Source organism: Macaca fascicularis, chromosome 10, assembly GCF_037993035.2.
Source record: "Macaca fascicularis isolate 582-1 chromosome 10, T2T-MFA8v1.1".
NCBI lineage: Eukaryota > Metazoa > Chordata > Mammalia > Primates > Cercopithecidae > Macaca > Macaca fascicularis.
In genome coordinates, this window is record NC_088384.1 from 10,362,195 (window position 1) to 10,373,781 (window position 11,587).

General features: G+C 54.6%; 1 protein-coding gene across 9 annotated transcripts in view; it reads left to right on the forward strand.

The window, feature by feature from the left end:
* Positions 1–5,844, forward strand: part of RANGAP1 (Ran GTPase activating protein 1) — a 54,233-nt gene extending 48,389 nt beyond the window's left edge. For 5 of the 9 annotated variants that reach the window (XM_015457137.4, XM_005567159.5, XM_065521734.2 and 2 more), the window contains 4 exons: positions 688–790; positions 1,960–2,048; positions 2,327–2,448; positions 4,773–5,844. In XM_015457137.4, the coding sequence (XP_015312623.2) occupies positions 688–790; positions 1,960–2,048; positions 2,327–2,448; positions 4,773–4,842 (384 nt within the window). In that variant the 3' untranslated portion in view covers positions 4,843–5,844. Of the gene's footprint in view, positions 1–687; positions 964–1,959; positions 2,049–2,326; positions 2,449–4,772 lie in introns of all 9 variants that reach the window. The other 4 variants (XR_012418697.1, XR_012418695.1, XR_012418698.1 and 1 more) reach the window with 1 other exon arrangement.
* Positions 5,845–11,587: the final 5,743 nt, after the last annotated feature.

An 11,587-nucleotide genomic window follows, 5' to 3' on the forward strand; every position in this document is an offset into this window, starting at 1 on the left:
ATGTAGCACTTAAAATCCAGGCACTATTTCTGGACGTTTTCCCTGGCCCACTTTTCCCTGTTGTCAGTGAGGTTGAGGTAAACTTCTCTGCATGTGAGTATCATCTACATCCTAGATTATTTCTTCAAGATGGGGACCACTGGGTCCCTGAAATGATCTTTTTGTGTGTGTGAGACACTGTTTTGCTTTGTCACTCTGGCTGGAGTCCAGTGGTGCAGTCGTGGCTCATTGCAACCTCAACCTCCTGAGCTCAAGCAGTCCTCCTGCCTCAGCCTCCCAAGTAGCTGAGACTATAGGCACACACCACCACCCTTGGCTAGTTTTTTTCCTTTTTGTTGACATGGGGTCTTGCTATGTTGCCCAGGCTGGTCTCAAACTTTTGGCCTCAAGCCATTCTCCCACCTCAGCCTCCCAAAGTGCTGGGGTTACAGGCATGAGCCACTGCACCTGGCTGGGATGATTTTTCATCCTTGTTCATTCACTCATTCATTCCCTCTCTATGCTGCATATTTGCTTGCTGCAGGCCAAGTCCAAGCCAGACTCTGAAGGGACAGCATGGGGTAAGGCAGGACCTGTCCTTGCCTGCCAGGGGCTGGTGTACTGCCTGGGCCTCTCCTAGCTAGTGGCAGAGCCCAGGGACATCTCCCCCATGTGCCACAGGCCAACCATTGTCTCTTATGTCCTCAGACTGACACGTCTGACCCCGAGAAGGTGGTCTCTGCCTTCCTAAAGGTGTCATCTGTGTTCAAGGACGAAGCTACTGTGAGGACGGCAGTGCAGGATGCAGTAGGTAATGTGGGCTGGGTGAGGCCGGGGTGCCCGCTGGCCCTTGATGCTCGTGAGGCCCCGGGCCCTTTGTGGTCGCCGTCACTCGTCAGCCCCAGTGCTGTCATGGGAACTGCTCTTTGAGACCCTGTGCTGCTCCTCCATCAGGGTCCTGCCATGGTCCTGCCGTGGAGCCAGGTGGGTGCTCGTCTCCCTGTTTTTCACCACTGAGAAACTGAGGCCTTTCTCAAATCCACACAGCCATATAGAGTTAGAACCCAGAGCCCGCTCTAGGAAGGCCAGATAGTCACATCCGCAAGCCCGATGGACGCAGGTCTGTCGGGAGGAGGGATGCTGAGAGCTGAGCCCTTGTGCGTACCTCAGAGCCTCTGTGCTCATGTCCATTCTACCTGGAGCTTCCCTGCACAGAGGACACCTTTCCCTGTAACATTATGGGGCCTTCTCGGAGCACCAGCCCACGTCCCTCCTGCCCTATGGCAACCCTGTCCCCACCCTGTCTGTTTCCTCCATTCCAGCACCTGTCACCTTCCACCCTGTGCTTGACTGAGGCAGAGGGGAGGAAGGGCCCTGAGGCAAGGGGCGCGGCTCCTGGAAAAGGATAGAAAGGGGTGGAAGGACATGTGGTGCCTCTTCCTGGCCTCTACTGTGGGTGGCGTTAAAGTGGGGAGGGCAGCTCAGTGGGAAGGGAGGCTTGGAAGGAGGTGGGGCCAGACACAAGCCTGCTCCCTGAGGGCCTGCCCGGGGGCATTTATGGGAACAAGTTGCCCTAGTTCTGTTGCCCAGGAAGCCTAGCACAGTCCCCTCACATCCCCTCCACCCACCCCACCAAAATAACCTGAATCCTCCCCCAGTGGTGGCCTGCCTCAGGAAATCTCCACTCCCACGGTGTGAGGTGGGCACAGTGGCTGTCATCCCCACACCCATGTTACACCTGAGGCCAGGATGGGGAAGGGCCAGAGTGTCACAGCTGGTAGATGGACTGAGCCCATCCCCTGATGCCAACTGCCCCTCCCTCTGGTTCCTGTGTCTCTGCCATCCCTCTTGTGTTCGCCTCTTCGTCAGGGCAAGGAGGCAGGCGAGCCTGTGTGTGCGCGGTGTGGGGGGAGCCTTGGGTGCCTTGGCACAGCGCTCTGCCGTAGCCAGCAGCCTGCCCCTGCTACTTCTGCCCTACAGATGCCCTGATGAAGAAGGCTTTCAGCTCCTCGTCCTTCAACTCCAGCGCCTTCCTCACCAGGCTCCTCGCACACATGGGTCTACTCAAGGTGAGGCCGGAAGGAGCAGCAGGCGCGGGAGGGAGGTGGGCGAGGTCTGCACAGAAGCTGCCCCAGCCATGCCTGCCAGCCTCCCTCACCTCGAGTCCTGAGCCGTCTCACCCACTGGGCCCTGAGGCCTGGGTCCGCCCCAGCAGCCTCGATCTTCATGATGAGGTTCCGGCTGGACTCAGTTGTGAGCACCGCCCGCAGAGTCTGGATGGTGGAGTCCAGGGGCCGCCCAGGTGAACTTGACGCTCACCCCGCCTTTCGCTGTGTTCCCCTCACAGAGTGAAGATAAGGTCAAGGCCATTGCCAACCTGTACGGCCCCCTGATGGCACTGAACCACATGGTGCAGCAGGACTATTTCCCCAAGGCCCTTGCACCCCTGCTGCTGGCATTCATAACCAAGTGAGTGTGGCCCTGTTGTCCTTCTGCCGCGGCCTGTCCTCTCAGGCTTCTCTGGCCAGGTCCAAAGGCCTCCAGTCCCAGGAGGTCCAGCCCAGCCAGCCTGCTGGCCCTGCTCGGGTGCACAAGAGGCCCTCATGCTTCCTGGGCTCTCAGCATCTGTGTTGGAGTCTCACCACCCTCGGGAGGCCCGCTCCCCTCTGCCTAGCTGAGGACAGTAGGGCTCAGGGGCAGTGAGAGAGGAGACATGTAACGCCCCCATTTTGCCGATGAGGAAAGGAGCACCGGGTTGGTTAAAGAGTTTCCCTTGGTCACACACTAGGAAGAGGCTGGGCCAGTGTCCAGACCCACGTCTGTGAGCAAGGTGCTATGCGTGGTGACATCTCTGGAGGGGCTTTTTGTCCATGCTCACAGTAGTGCAGGCCGAAGGGGCCCAGTCACACTAGGCCCTGCAGCCCCAGGCCCTCTCCTGGGGACACACATTGCCCCGGGAGCCGCCAAAATGCCCAGCAATGTAGGAACCTTGGCCTTGTTCTGGATGGTCCTGGGGAGTCCTGGGGCATTGATGGGGTGATGGGCACAGTCAAGTAACAGAGCCAAGGCCCCACCAGGGGTGGGGAGGCTTGCCCCGTACACCCTCATGGGGCCCTGTGTGGCCCCTGGCCAACCTGTGGCCTTCATCAGGCCTCAGTCTCCCCATTTGCCCAACCGGAGGGTTAGGTGAAATTGTCTCCAAGCACCCTGACCAGCCACACTTCCAGTCAGTCGGCGCCATCCGGGGAAGTGGGGCAGGTAGAGGAGCAAGAAAGTCCCTTTGCTGGGGGAGCCCAGAGCCCACCGGCCGAGGCAGGATGCTTGGTGCATGTGGGGAGGCGGGGCTGGTGGAGTGTGAGCAGCCCTGTCCACCCCAGCGTCTGGAGTGTCTGTCCGCACGGCGCTGTCTCCTTAGCCAGGCCTTACCTTCTGGCCGCGTGCCCCCCACCCAGACCACTCCTTGGGCTGCAGCTGGACTGGCCTTGGTGAATGGCAGATCTCACTGTCTCCCTCCTCTGCCAGGGGCCAGGTCAAGCCTCACTGTGAATCTTGTGGCTGGCCACAGCCTCACCCTCACCCCACCCCACCCCAGCACAGTGTGCGCCCCCTGAACCCCTTTCCACAGCAATGCCATTGCTGCGGTGCCGAGCTTTGTCCACGCTATCCAGAGCTTGTTTGGCCAGTGGCCCCAGCCCCTCCCTGTACCTGCACCTGAGTCCTTTGTGTCCTTCCTACTCCCTGGTCAGAGTGGTTCCCTCTGCATCTCTGGCAGCCCCTGTGCTGTCCTAAGTCTGGGCATGAGCCCCTCGGCCCTGTTAGAGCAGAATGCCTTTTCCCAGCTTGTTGCCCAACCTCCAGCACAGGCCTCAGTCTGCCCCCCAGGTCTCGTCCGAGGTGATGGATTAACTCTGTAGTGACATGCACGGCCCCTCTTCCCTCAGCTCCCAGCCAAATTGGGATCCCAGGCCTGGTGCAGATCCTGGCCTGTTCATCAGCTACAGGCCAGAGGTGTTGTCAGGCCTGGTCCTGGCTGCGTCCCACACTTGCCCAGTGCCCCAGAGTCTTGCCTCAGTTTCTTTCTTTGCAGTGAAACTAATGATATTGAGGGCAACAATGGGGAGCTCAGGCGCAGTGGCTCCTATCTGTAATCCCAGCACTTTGGGAGGCTGAGGCAAGATCACTTGAGCCCAGGAGTTCGAGGCCAGCCTCGGCAACATTGGTGAAACCCCGTCTCTACAAAAAATACAAAATTAGCTGGGTATGGTGGTGTGTATCTGTGGTCCCAGCTACTTGGGAGGCTGAGGCAGGAGGACCACCTGAGCCTGGGAAGTCGAGGATGCAGGGAGCCGTGATTCCAGGACTGTACTCCAGCCTGGGCAACAAAGAGAGACCCTGTCTCAAGAAAAAAACAACCAAAAAACAATGGCTAGCCATTTACTTATGACCCAGATTGGACTCTAGTGGGCCAGTCATGTGAGGCCACTGGCAGCCAGTGAGGATTCCCTGGCCTATGTCTGCTGGAAAGGCCCTTGAAGAGCCTGGCTGAGGTGGGGCTGTGTTGTGGCCAGCTCTGGGCTGTGTGGCCTTGGGTGCCTACCTCTCACCCCTCCTACCCCCACCCACAACGTGCAGTCTCCCTTGCTGTCTTCCTTGCTGAGTCATCAGCAATGTCTCCCTTGCTGAGTCATTGTGCAAATTAACAAAAATGAGTCTGGTACCAAAATGGCCCCCACACTTGGAAAACGGGGGCCAAGAGGCATCCATCCCACCTGCTGACCCTTCTTTCCCCGCAGGCCCAACAGCGCCTTGGAATCCTGCTCCTTTGCCCGCCACAGTCTGCTGCAGACACTGTACAAGGTCTAGACTCAAAGCCTCTCCCATCCCTTGGCCTGGACCAGTGAGCTGGGGAGGGACTCGGAGGAACTGAGGCACAACCCACGCCGTTGCCTTGGACAGGACTCTGGTCAGAGGCAGGGCGGGTCTGCGTCCCGTGTGTCCTGTCAGTCCCCTGAATATGTGTGTAGGTGTGGTACGCGTGCAGGTCTGTGCCTCCTGTCGGGATTTGGGTTTGAACCTCTCTCTGCTGGCCTGGCTCTGCTCTGTTGTGGGGAGTTGGCCCCCAGGGGAAAGGACTGTGAGCTGCTCCGCCATTAAACTCACCTTCACCTGACGGCGCTCTGCTGATCTCCACCTGGGCCCTGATGGCTGTCCCCACCCACCTGCCTTCCAGCCCGGCTCCCTGGCGGAGCCAGAGCCCAGGGAGTTGCCCGCGTGCTGTCCTTCCCCTCTGTGTTGTGACTGGGCTGTTTCCTGTCCTGCCTGCGGCTGCTTCTCGTCACCAAGCCCTGGTCCTGCAGCAGCTGTCCTCCCTACCATCCATGCCACTGTGCTGAGCGCTCAGCCTGAAGAGCAGAGAATACCATGGGTGGGACTGTGGGGGTGGGATCATGGGGCTGCTGGCAGAGGGCAACCCTGGGCCCCATGCCGTGTGGCCAGGCAGACACCAGATTGTCCAGGAGCAGGAGCTGCTGGAACTGCGCTGGCCCCGGACCTAGCGGACCCTCTCCTGGCTGCTGAGATGTTGTCTGTGACTGGCCTGGGGGCCAAGCTGGAGGGGGTGTGTTGACAACCCAAAGCTGTTGTCCAGTCTGTGGAGGGAGGGGCAGGGTCCCCAGTGTCCGAGCCGTATCTGGACGCTGCTCTTGAAGGACCTCCTGGCGCAGGGGAGCAGTGGGGTCTGGACTGGGCAGATGCTGTACAACCTCCCTGCGTGCCCGTGACTGCCCCATGCTTTCCCCTTTGTGTTCTGTGTGTGTCTGGGCTGTGCCCGGGGGCTTCACAAATAAAGTCATGTGTACAGCTTCAGAGACTCAAACTCTGACCTAAAGCGGGATAGTCTCGGGGGCCATCATACGTGGAGTCCCACCTCGGCAGAGCACACGGCGCCACAGCAGTCTGTGAGGGCAGTCAGCCCTGCGAAGGGCCCGGCCTCGGCCTCAGGCCACCACCTGGGCAGTGGCAGTCCTGAATGAGGACCCATTTTCCTGCCTGGCCACACCTCACCCAGCACCCTGCCTTTGGGCTGCAGCTCTCTTGGCTCCTGCGTTGCTCCTTCACTAAGGCAGCCACCTCCCTTGGGGTCCTTTGCTCCACTGCCACATATGTGAGGGCAGCCCAGCCAACCTTCCTTACCTCCTGCCCTATGCCATGTGTGTGCTTGGGGAGCCCATGTCCCCCACAAATGGCCTCCAAGAAGAAGTCCCTTGGCCAGGCGTGGTGGCCCATGCCTGTAATCATAGCACTTTGGGAGGCTGAGGAGGGTGGATCACGAGGTCAGGAGATTGAGACCATCCTGGATAACGTGGTGAAACCCCGTCTCTACAAAAAAATACAACAAAAATTATCCGGGCATGGTGGCAGGCGCCTATAGTTCCAGCTACTCGGGAGGCTGAGGCAGGAGAATGGTGTAAACCTGGGAGGCAGAGCTTAGAGTGAGCTGAGATCGCGCCACTGCACTCCAGCCTGGGCGACAGAGCGAGACTCTGTCTCAAAAAAAAAGAAGTCCCTCGAGGGTTTCTTAGGGGGTAATATTTTCTTATTGGCAGTCGACCACGTAGGCGACCAGGTGGCGGAGGGTAGTGCCGGCCCTGCCCCCGTCCTCTGTGTGAGTTGATACGGTAGGGGATGGGTGCAGGGCTGGTGTTAAGTTTTGATATATGTTACAACGTGGATGAACTTTGAAAACATTACGTTAAATGAAATAAGCCAGACACAATAGGACAAATACGATTGCATTTAGGTGAGGCATCTAGAATAAGCAAATTCAGAGACAAGAAGGTAGAGGTTGCCAGGGCTAGGGGAAGGGTGGGATAGGGAGTGAGGCTGAGAACACATTCTCTAGGATGATGAAGATGTTCTGGAAATGGAGAGTGGTAATGGTTGCAGAACATTGTGAATGTACTTAATGCCACTGAATTGTAGACATAAAAATGGTTAAAATGATAAATTTTATGTATTAATATATTTTACCTCAGTTAATTAAAAAAAAATAAGCAAAATTATAGAGCTTCACTCGGGCGCGGTGGCTCACGCCTGTAATCCCAGAACTTTGGGAGGACAAGGCGGGCTGATCACTTGAGCCCAGGAGTTCAAGACTGGCCTGGCCAACATGGCAAAACCCCGTCTCTACTAAAAATACAAAAATGAGCCGGGTGTGGTGATGCACGCCTGTAGTCTCAGCTACTTGGGAGTCTGAGGTGGGAGGATGACCTGAGCCCAAGAAGTCCAGGCTGCAGCAAGCCATGATTGTGCCACTGCACTCCAGCATGAGTGACAGAACGAGACCCTGTCTCAAAAAAGAGCTTGTAGGAGATAGTGTAGGTGAGTATCTTCAAGGCCTTAGGAGTAAGGAAAAGATGTTTGCCATTATTGTGGGATGTTCATACAATGGAAACGATGTAGCAGTGAGAACAGGTTTCTGTTTATCAAAATATTCATTAAGGAGTACAAAGGCAACTTACAGACAGGGAGAAAATAATTGCCCAAACTCACTCTGTATATATAAATGGGTGTGGGGGGGATAACTGGTTTTTTTTGTTTTTTTTTTTTGAGACGGAGTCTGGCTCTGTCGCCCAGGCTGGAGTGCAGTGGCTGGATCTCAGCTCACTGCAAGCTCCGCCTCCCGTGTTCACGCCATTCTCCTGCCTCAGCCTCCCGAGTAGCTGGGACTACAGGCGCCCGCCACCGCGCCTGGCTAGTTTTTTGTATTTTTTAGTAGGGACGGGGTTTCACCGTGTTAGCCAGGATGGTATCGATCTCCTGACCTTGTGATCCGCCCGTCTCGGCCTCCCAAAGTGCTGGGATTACAGGCTTGAGCCACCGCGCCCGGCCAACTTTTTTTTTCAAACAGGGTCTCATGTCCAGTTTCTTCTATCTTGGCTCACTGCAGCCTCTACCTCCTGGGCTCAGGTGATCCTCCCACCCCAGCCTCCCAAGTAGCTGGGACTATAGGCACACGCCACCACACCTGGCCAATGTTTTGTATTTTTAGTAGAGACGGGGTGTTGCCATATTGCCCAGGCTGGGAGAATTTCTATAAATAAAAGACAATGGGAAAAAGCAAAAAGCTCAAATGGGCACTTTACAAAAAGCATGTGAAAAGGTGCTTAATTTCATTAGTCTTAGAGAAACATAATCCCGGTGTGACACTCTTCTGCCCGCACTAGAATGGCTAAAATACAAACGACAGTACCAAGCTTGGTGAGGATTTGGGGCAGCTGGAGTGGCTGGCGGATGTGTAAATTGGCACAACCTTTTTTTTTTTTTTTTCTGAGACAGGGTCTTGCCATGTCACCCAGGCTGGAGTGCAGTGGTGCGATCACAGCTCACTGCAGCCTCAACCTTCCAGGCTCACTCAATCTTCCTGCCTCAGCCTCCCAAGTAGCTGGGACCATGTCACAAGCCACCATCAGGCTGGTCTCGAACTCTTGGCTCAAGACCTCCCACCTCAGCTCACTTAACAGGCATGAACCACCATGCCCAGTTACAGTGTTCTTTCTAATAAACTCATGCTGGAAACAACCCAAATATCCATCACTAGGCCGGGCGCGGTGGCTCAAGCCTGTAATCCCAGCACTTTGGGAGGCCGAGACGGGCGGATCACGAGGTCGGGAGATCGAGACCATCCTTGCTAACATGGTGAAACCCCGTCTCTACTAAAAAATACAAAAAACTAGCCGGGCGAGGTGGTGGGCGCCTGTAGTCCCAGCTACTGGGGAGGCTGAGGCAGGAGAATGGCGTAAACCCGGGAGGCGGAGCTTGCAGTGAGCTGAGATCCGGCCACTGCACTCCAGCCTGGGCGGCAGAGCGAGACTCCGTCTCAAAAAAAAAAAAAAAAAAAAAATATCCATCACTAGAGGAGTGGGTAAACTACTTGTGGTACGGTGAGGTACCAAGAAGGCAGGAATGGTCTGCCCAAGAAGAAATACTTGAGCATTGACATTGTTTAGACTTGCCAGCACATGATAATAAAAAGCAGACCAACTTTAAGTCAGTTCCATTGTATCTCACTTCTCCACTGACAGCACACCACTTATTGCCTGCATCGTGGGCAGATCGCCTCCCACCCCTGCCCCATGCTACTGTTGTCATATATTTATAGAGTGGAAGGCTGGAATGCTGTATTTAAAAGAAAAAAAAAATTTAAAATAGATGAGGCCAGGTGCGGGCTCACAGCTGTAATCCTAGTACTTTGGGAGGCTGAGGCGGGTGGATCACTTGAGGTCAGGAATTTGTGACCTGCCTGGCCAATGTGGTAAGACCTGTCTGTACTAATAATACAAAAGTTAGCTGGGTGTGGTGGCAAGTGCCTGTAATCCCAGCCACTTGGGAGGCTGAAGCAGAATTGCTTGAACCTGGGAGGCAGAGGTTTCAGTGAGCCGAGATCACACCACTGTACTCCAGCCTGGGCAACAAGAGCTAGACTCCGTCTCAAAAAAAAAAAAAAAATGAATCTAACATAATGTTGAGTGAAAAAAGCCAGACACAGCCAGGTACAGTGGCTCATGCCTGTTACCCCAACACTTTGGGAGGCTGAGGCGGGAGGATCACTTGTGCCCCGGAGTTCAAGACCAGCCTGGACAACATAGCAAGACCCCAACTCTACAACAAATTTTAACACTAGCTACAGGTGGCAGTGCGCATCTGGAGGTCCCAGCTGCTTGCAAGGCTGGTATGTTGAGGCCGCAGTGAGCCATGATCACACCTGGGCAACAGTGAGACCCTGTCTCAAAAAAAGGATGAAAGAGCAACACTGAAGTTCCATTGATTGGAATTTGCCAAGCAAAACAAAGCACAAAGCAGATGTCTGTGTGGCATGGCACTATTTCTTTTTCAAAAATGTTACTGCAGGGCTGGGTGCAGTGACTCACGCCTGTAATCCCAGCACTTTGGGAGATCAAGGCGGGCAGATCACTTGAGGTCAGGAGTTTGGGACTAGCCTGGCCAACATGGTGAAACCCTGTCTTTACTAAAAATGTAAAAATTAGCCAGATGTGGTGGCACACACCTGTAATCCCAACTACTTGGGAGGCTGAGGCATGAGAATCATTTGAACCAGGGAGATGGAGGTTGCAGTGAGCCGAGATCACGCCACTGCACTCCAGCCTGGGTGATAAAGTGAGACTCTCTCATAAAACAAAAAAAACCTGGCCGGGCGCGGTGGCTCAAGCCTGTAATCCCAGCACTTTGGGAGGCCGAGACGGGCGGATCACGAGGTCAGGAGATCGAGACCATCCTGGCTAACACGGTGAAACCCTGTCTCTACTAAAAAAATACAAAAAACTAGCCGGGCAATGTGACGGGCGCCTGTAGTCCCAGCTACTTGGGAGGCTGAGGCAGGAGAATGGCGTAAACCCGGGAGGCGGAGCTTGCAGTGAGCTGAGATCCGGCCACTGTACTTCAGCCCCGGCGACAGAGCAAGACTCCGTCTCAAAAAAAAAAAAACAAAAAACAAACAAACAAAAAAACAAAAAAACCCTGCAGTCTAGGAAAAGTACACACAGATGTTCATTGTATTACATATATAAATATCACACACATTTATATTTTTATTATATATAAAAATATACACATATAAGTGTGTGCACATGCACACATATATATATATATTTTTTTTCTTTTCTCTTGAGACAGAGTTTGTGTTGCCCAGGCTGGTCTCAAACTCCTGGGCTCAGGTGATCCTTCCACCTCAGCCTCCCGAAGTGCTGGGATTACAGGTGTGAGCCACTGTGCCTGGCCCCTGTTTCCAATTAAAGGAAACAAACAATAATGGAAGATACAATTCCATCAGAAACAGGAATCTGAAAAATCGTAAGATATATAAACATTGGCCATGGTCTGGATGTATTATTTTAAAAACAATCATGAGCCTGGGAAGATGCATATTTGGATATTCTTTGCAATATTGTTTGTAAATACCAAAAAATTGGAGGTAGCCAATGTCCAAGATGAATGGCTAAGTCAATGTGATACATTCACACAATGGAATACTATACCACAGAATAAATGAGATTCAGAAGATTCAATTTGGATAACTCCCAGTAATCTGAGGTTAAGTGAAAAAATTGAATGTCTAGAGTCCTGTATGCCCAGTATTAAACAATGTATGTAAATGCATAAGCACAAACAGATGGAAGGAAAGGGTCACCTGTTCTGGAGCACCCACTGTGTGCCAGGTGCGGGCCTGAACCCCCACTGTGACCTCAGAGCTACTTATGAATGGGATGTGTTTTTCAGAGACTAGGAAGCAGCCTCTGGGAGGGCAGCCCACATGGCAGGAGGGAGCCCAGGACTGCTGACTCCCAGGCCACTGCTGGTGCCCCCTCCCTGTCGGGCTGGCCCAAGGATTCGGGCCCGGGCCTCCATCCTGGGCTGGGGCAGGCATGAGGCCTTGTAACTCCAGCCGCTGCTCCCGCCCGCTGCCCGCCCCTCCTTCACCTCAGCCTGGGGAAGCCTAGCTTGCCTGGTCCACCGACAATGCCTCCCATTCAGTCCTGTCCCAGCTGCCAGGCCTGCGGGCCGCGGAGGGGGGCTCCCACCAGGCGGGGAC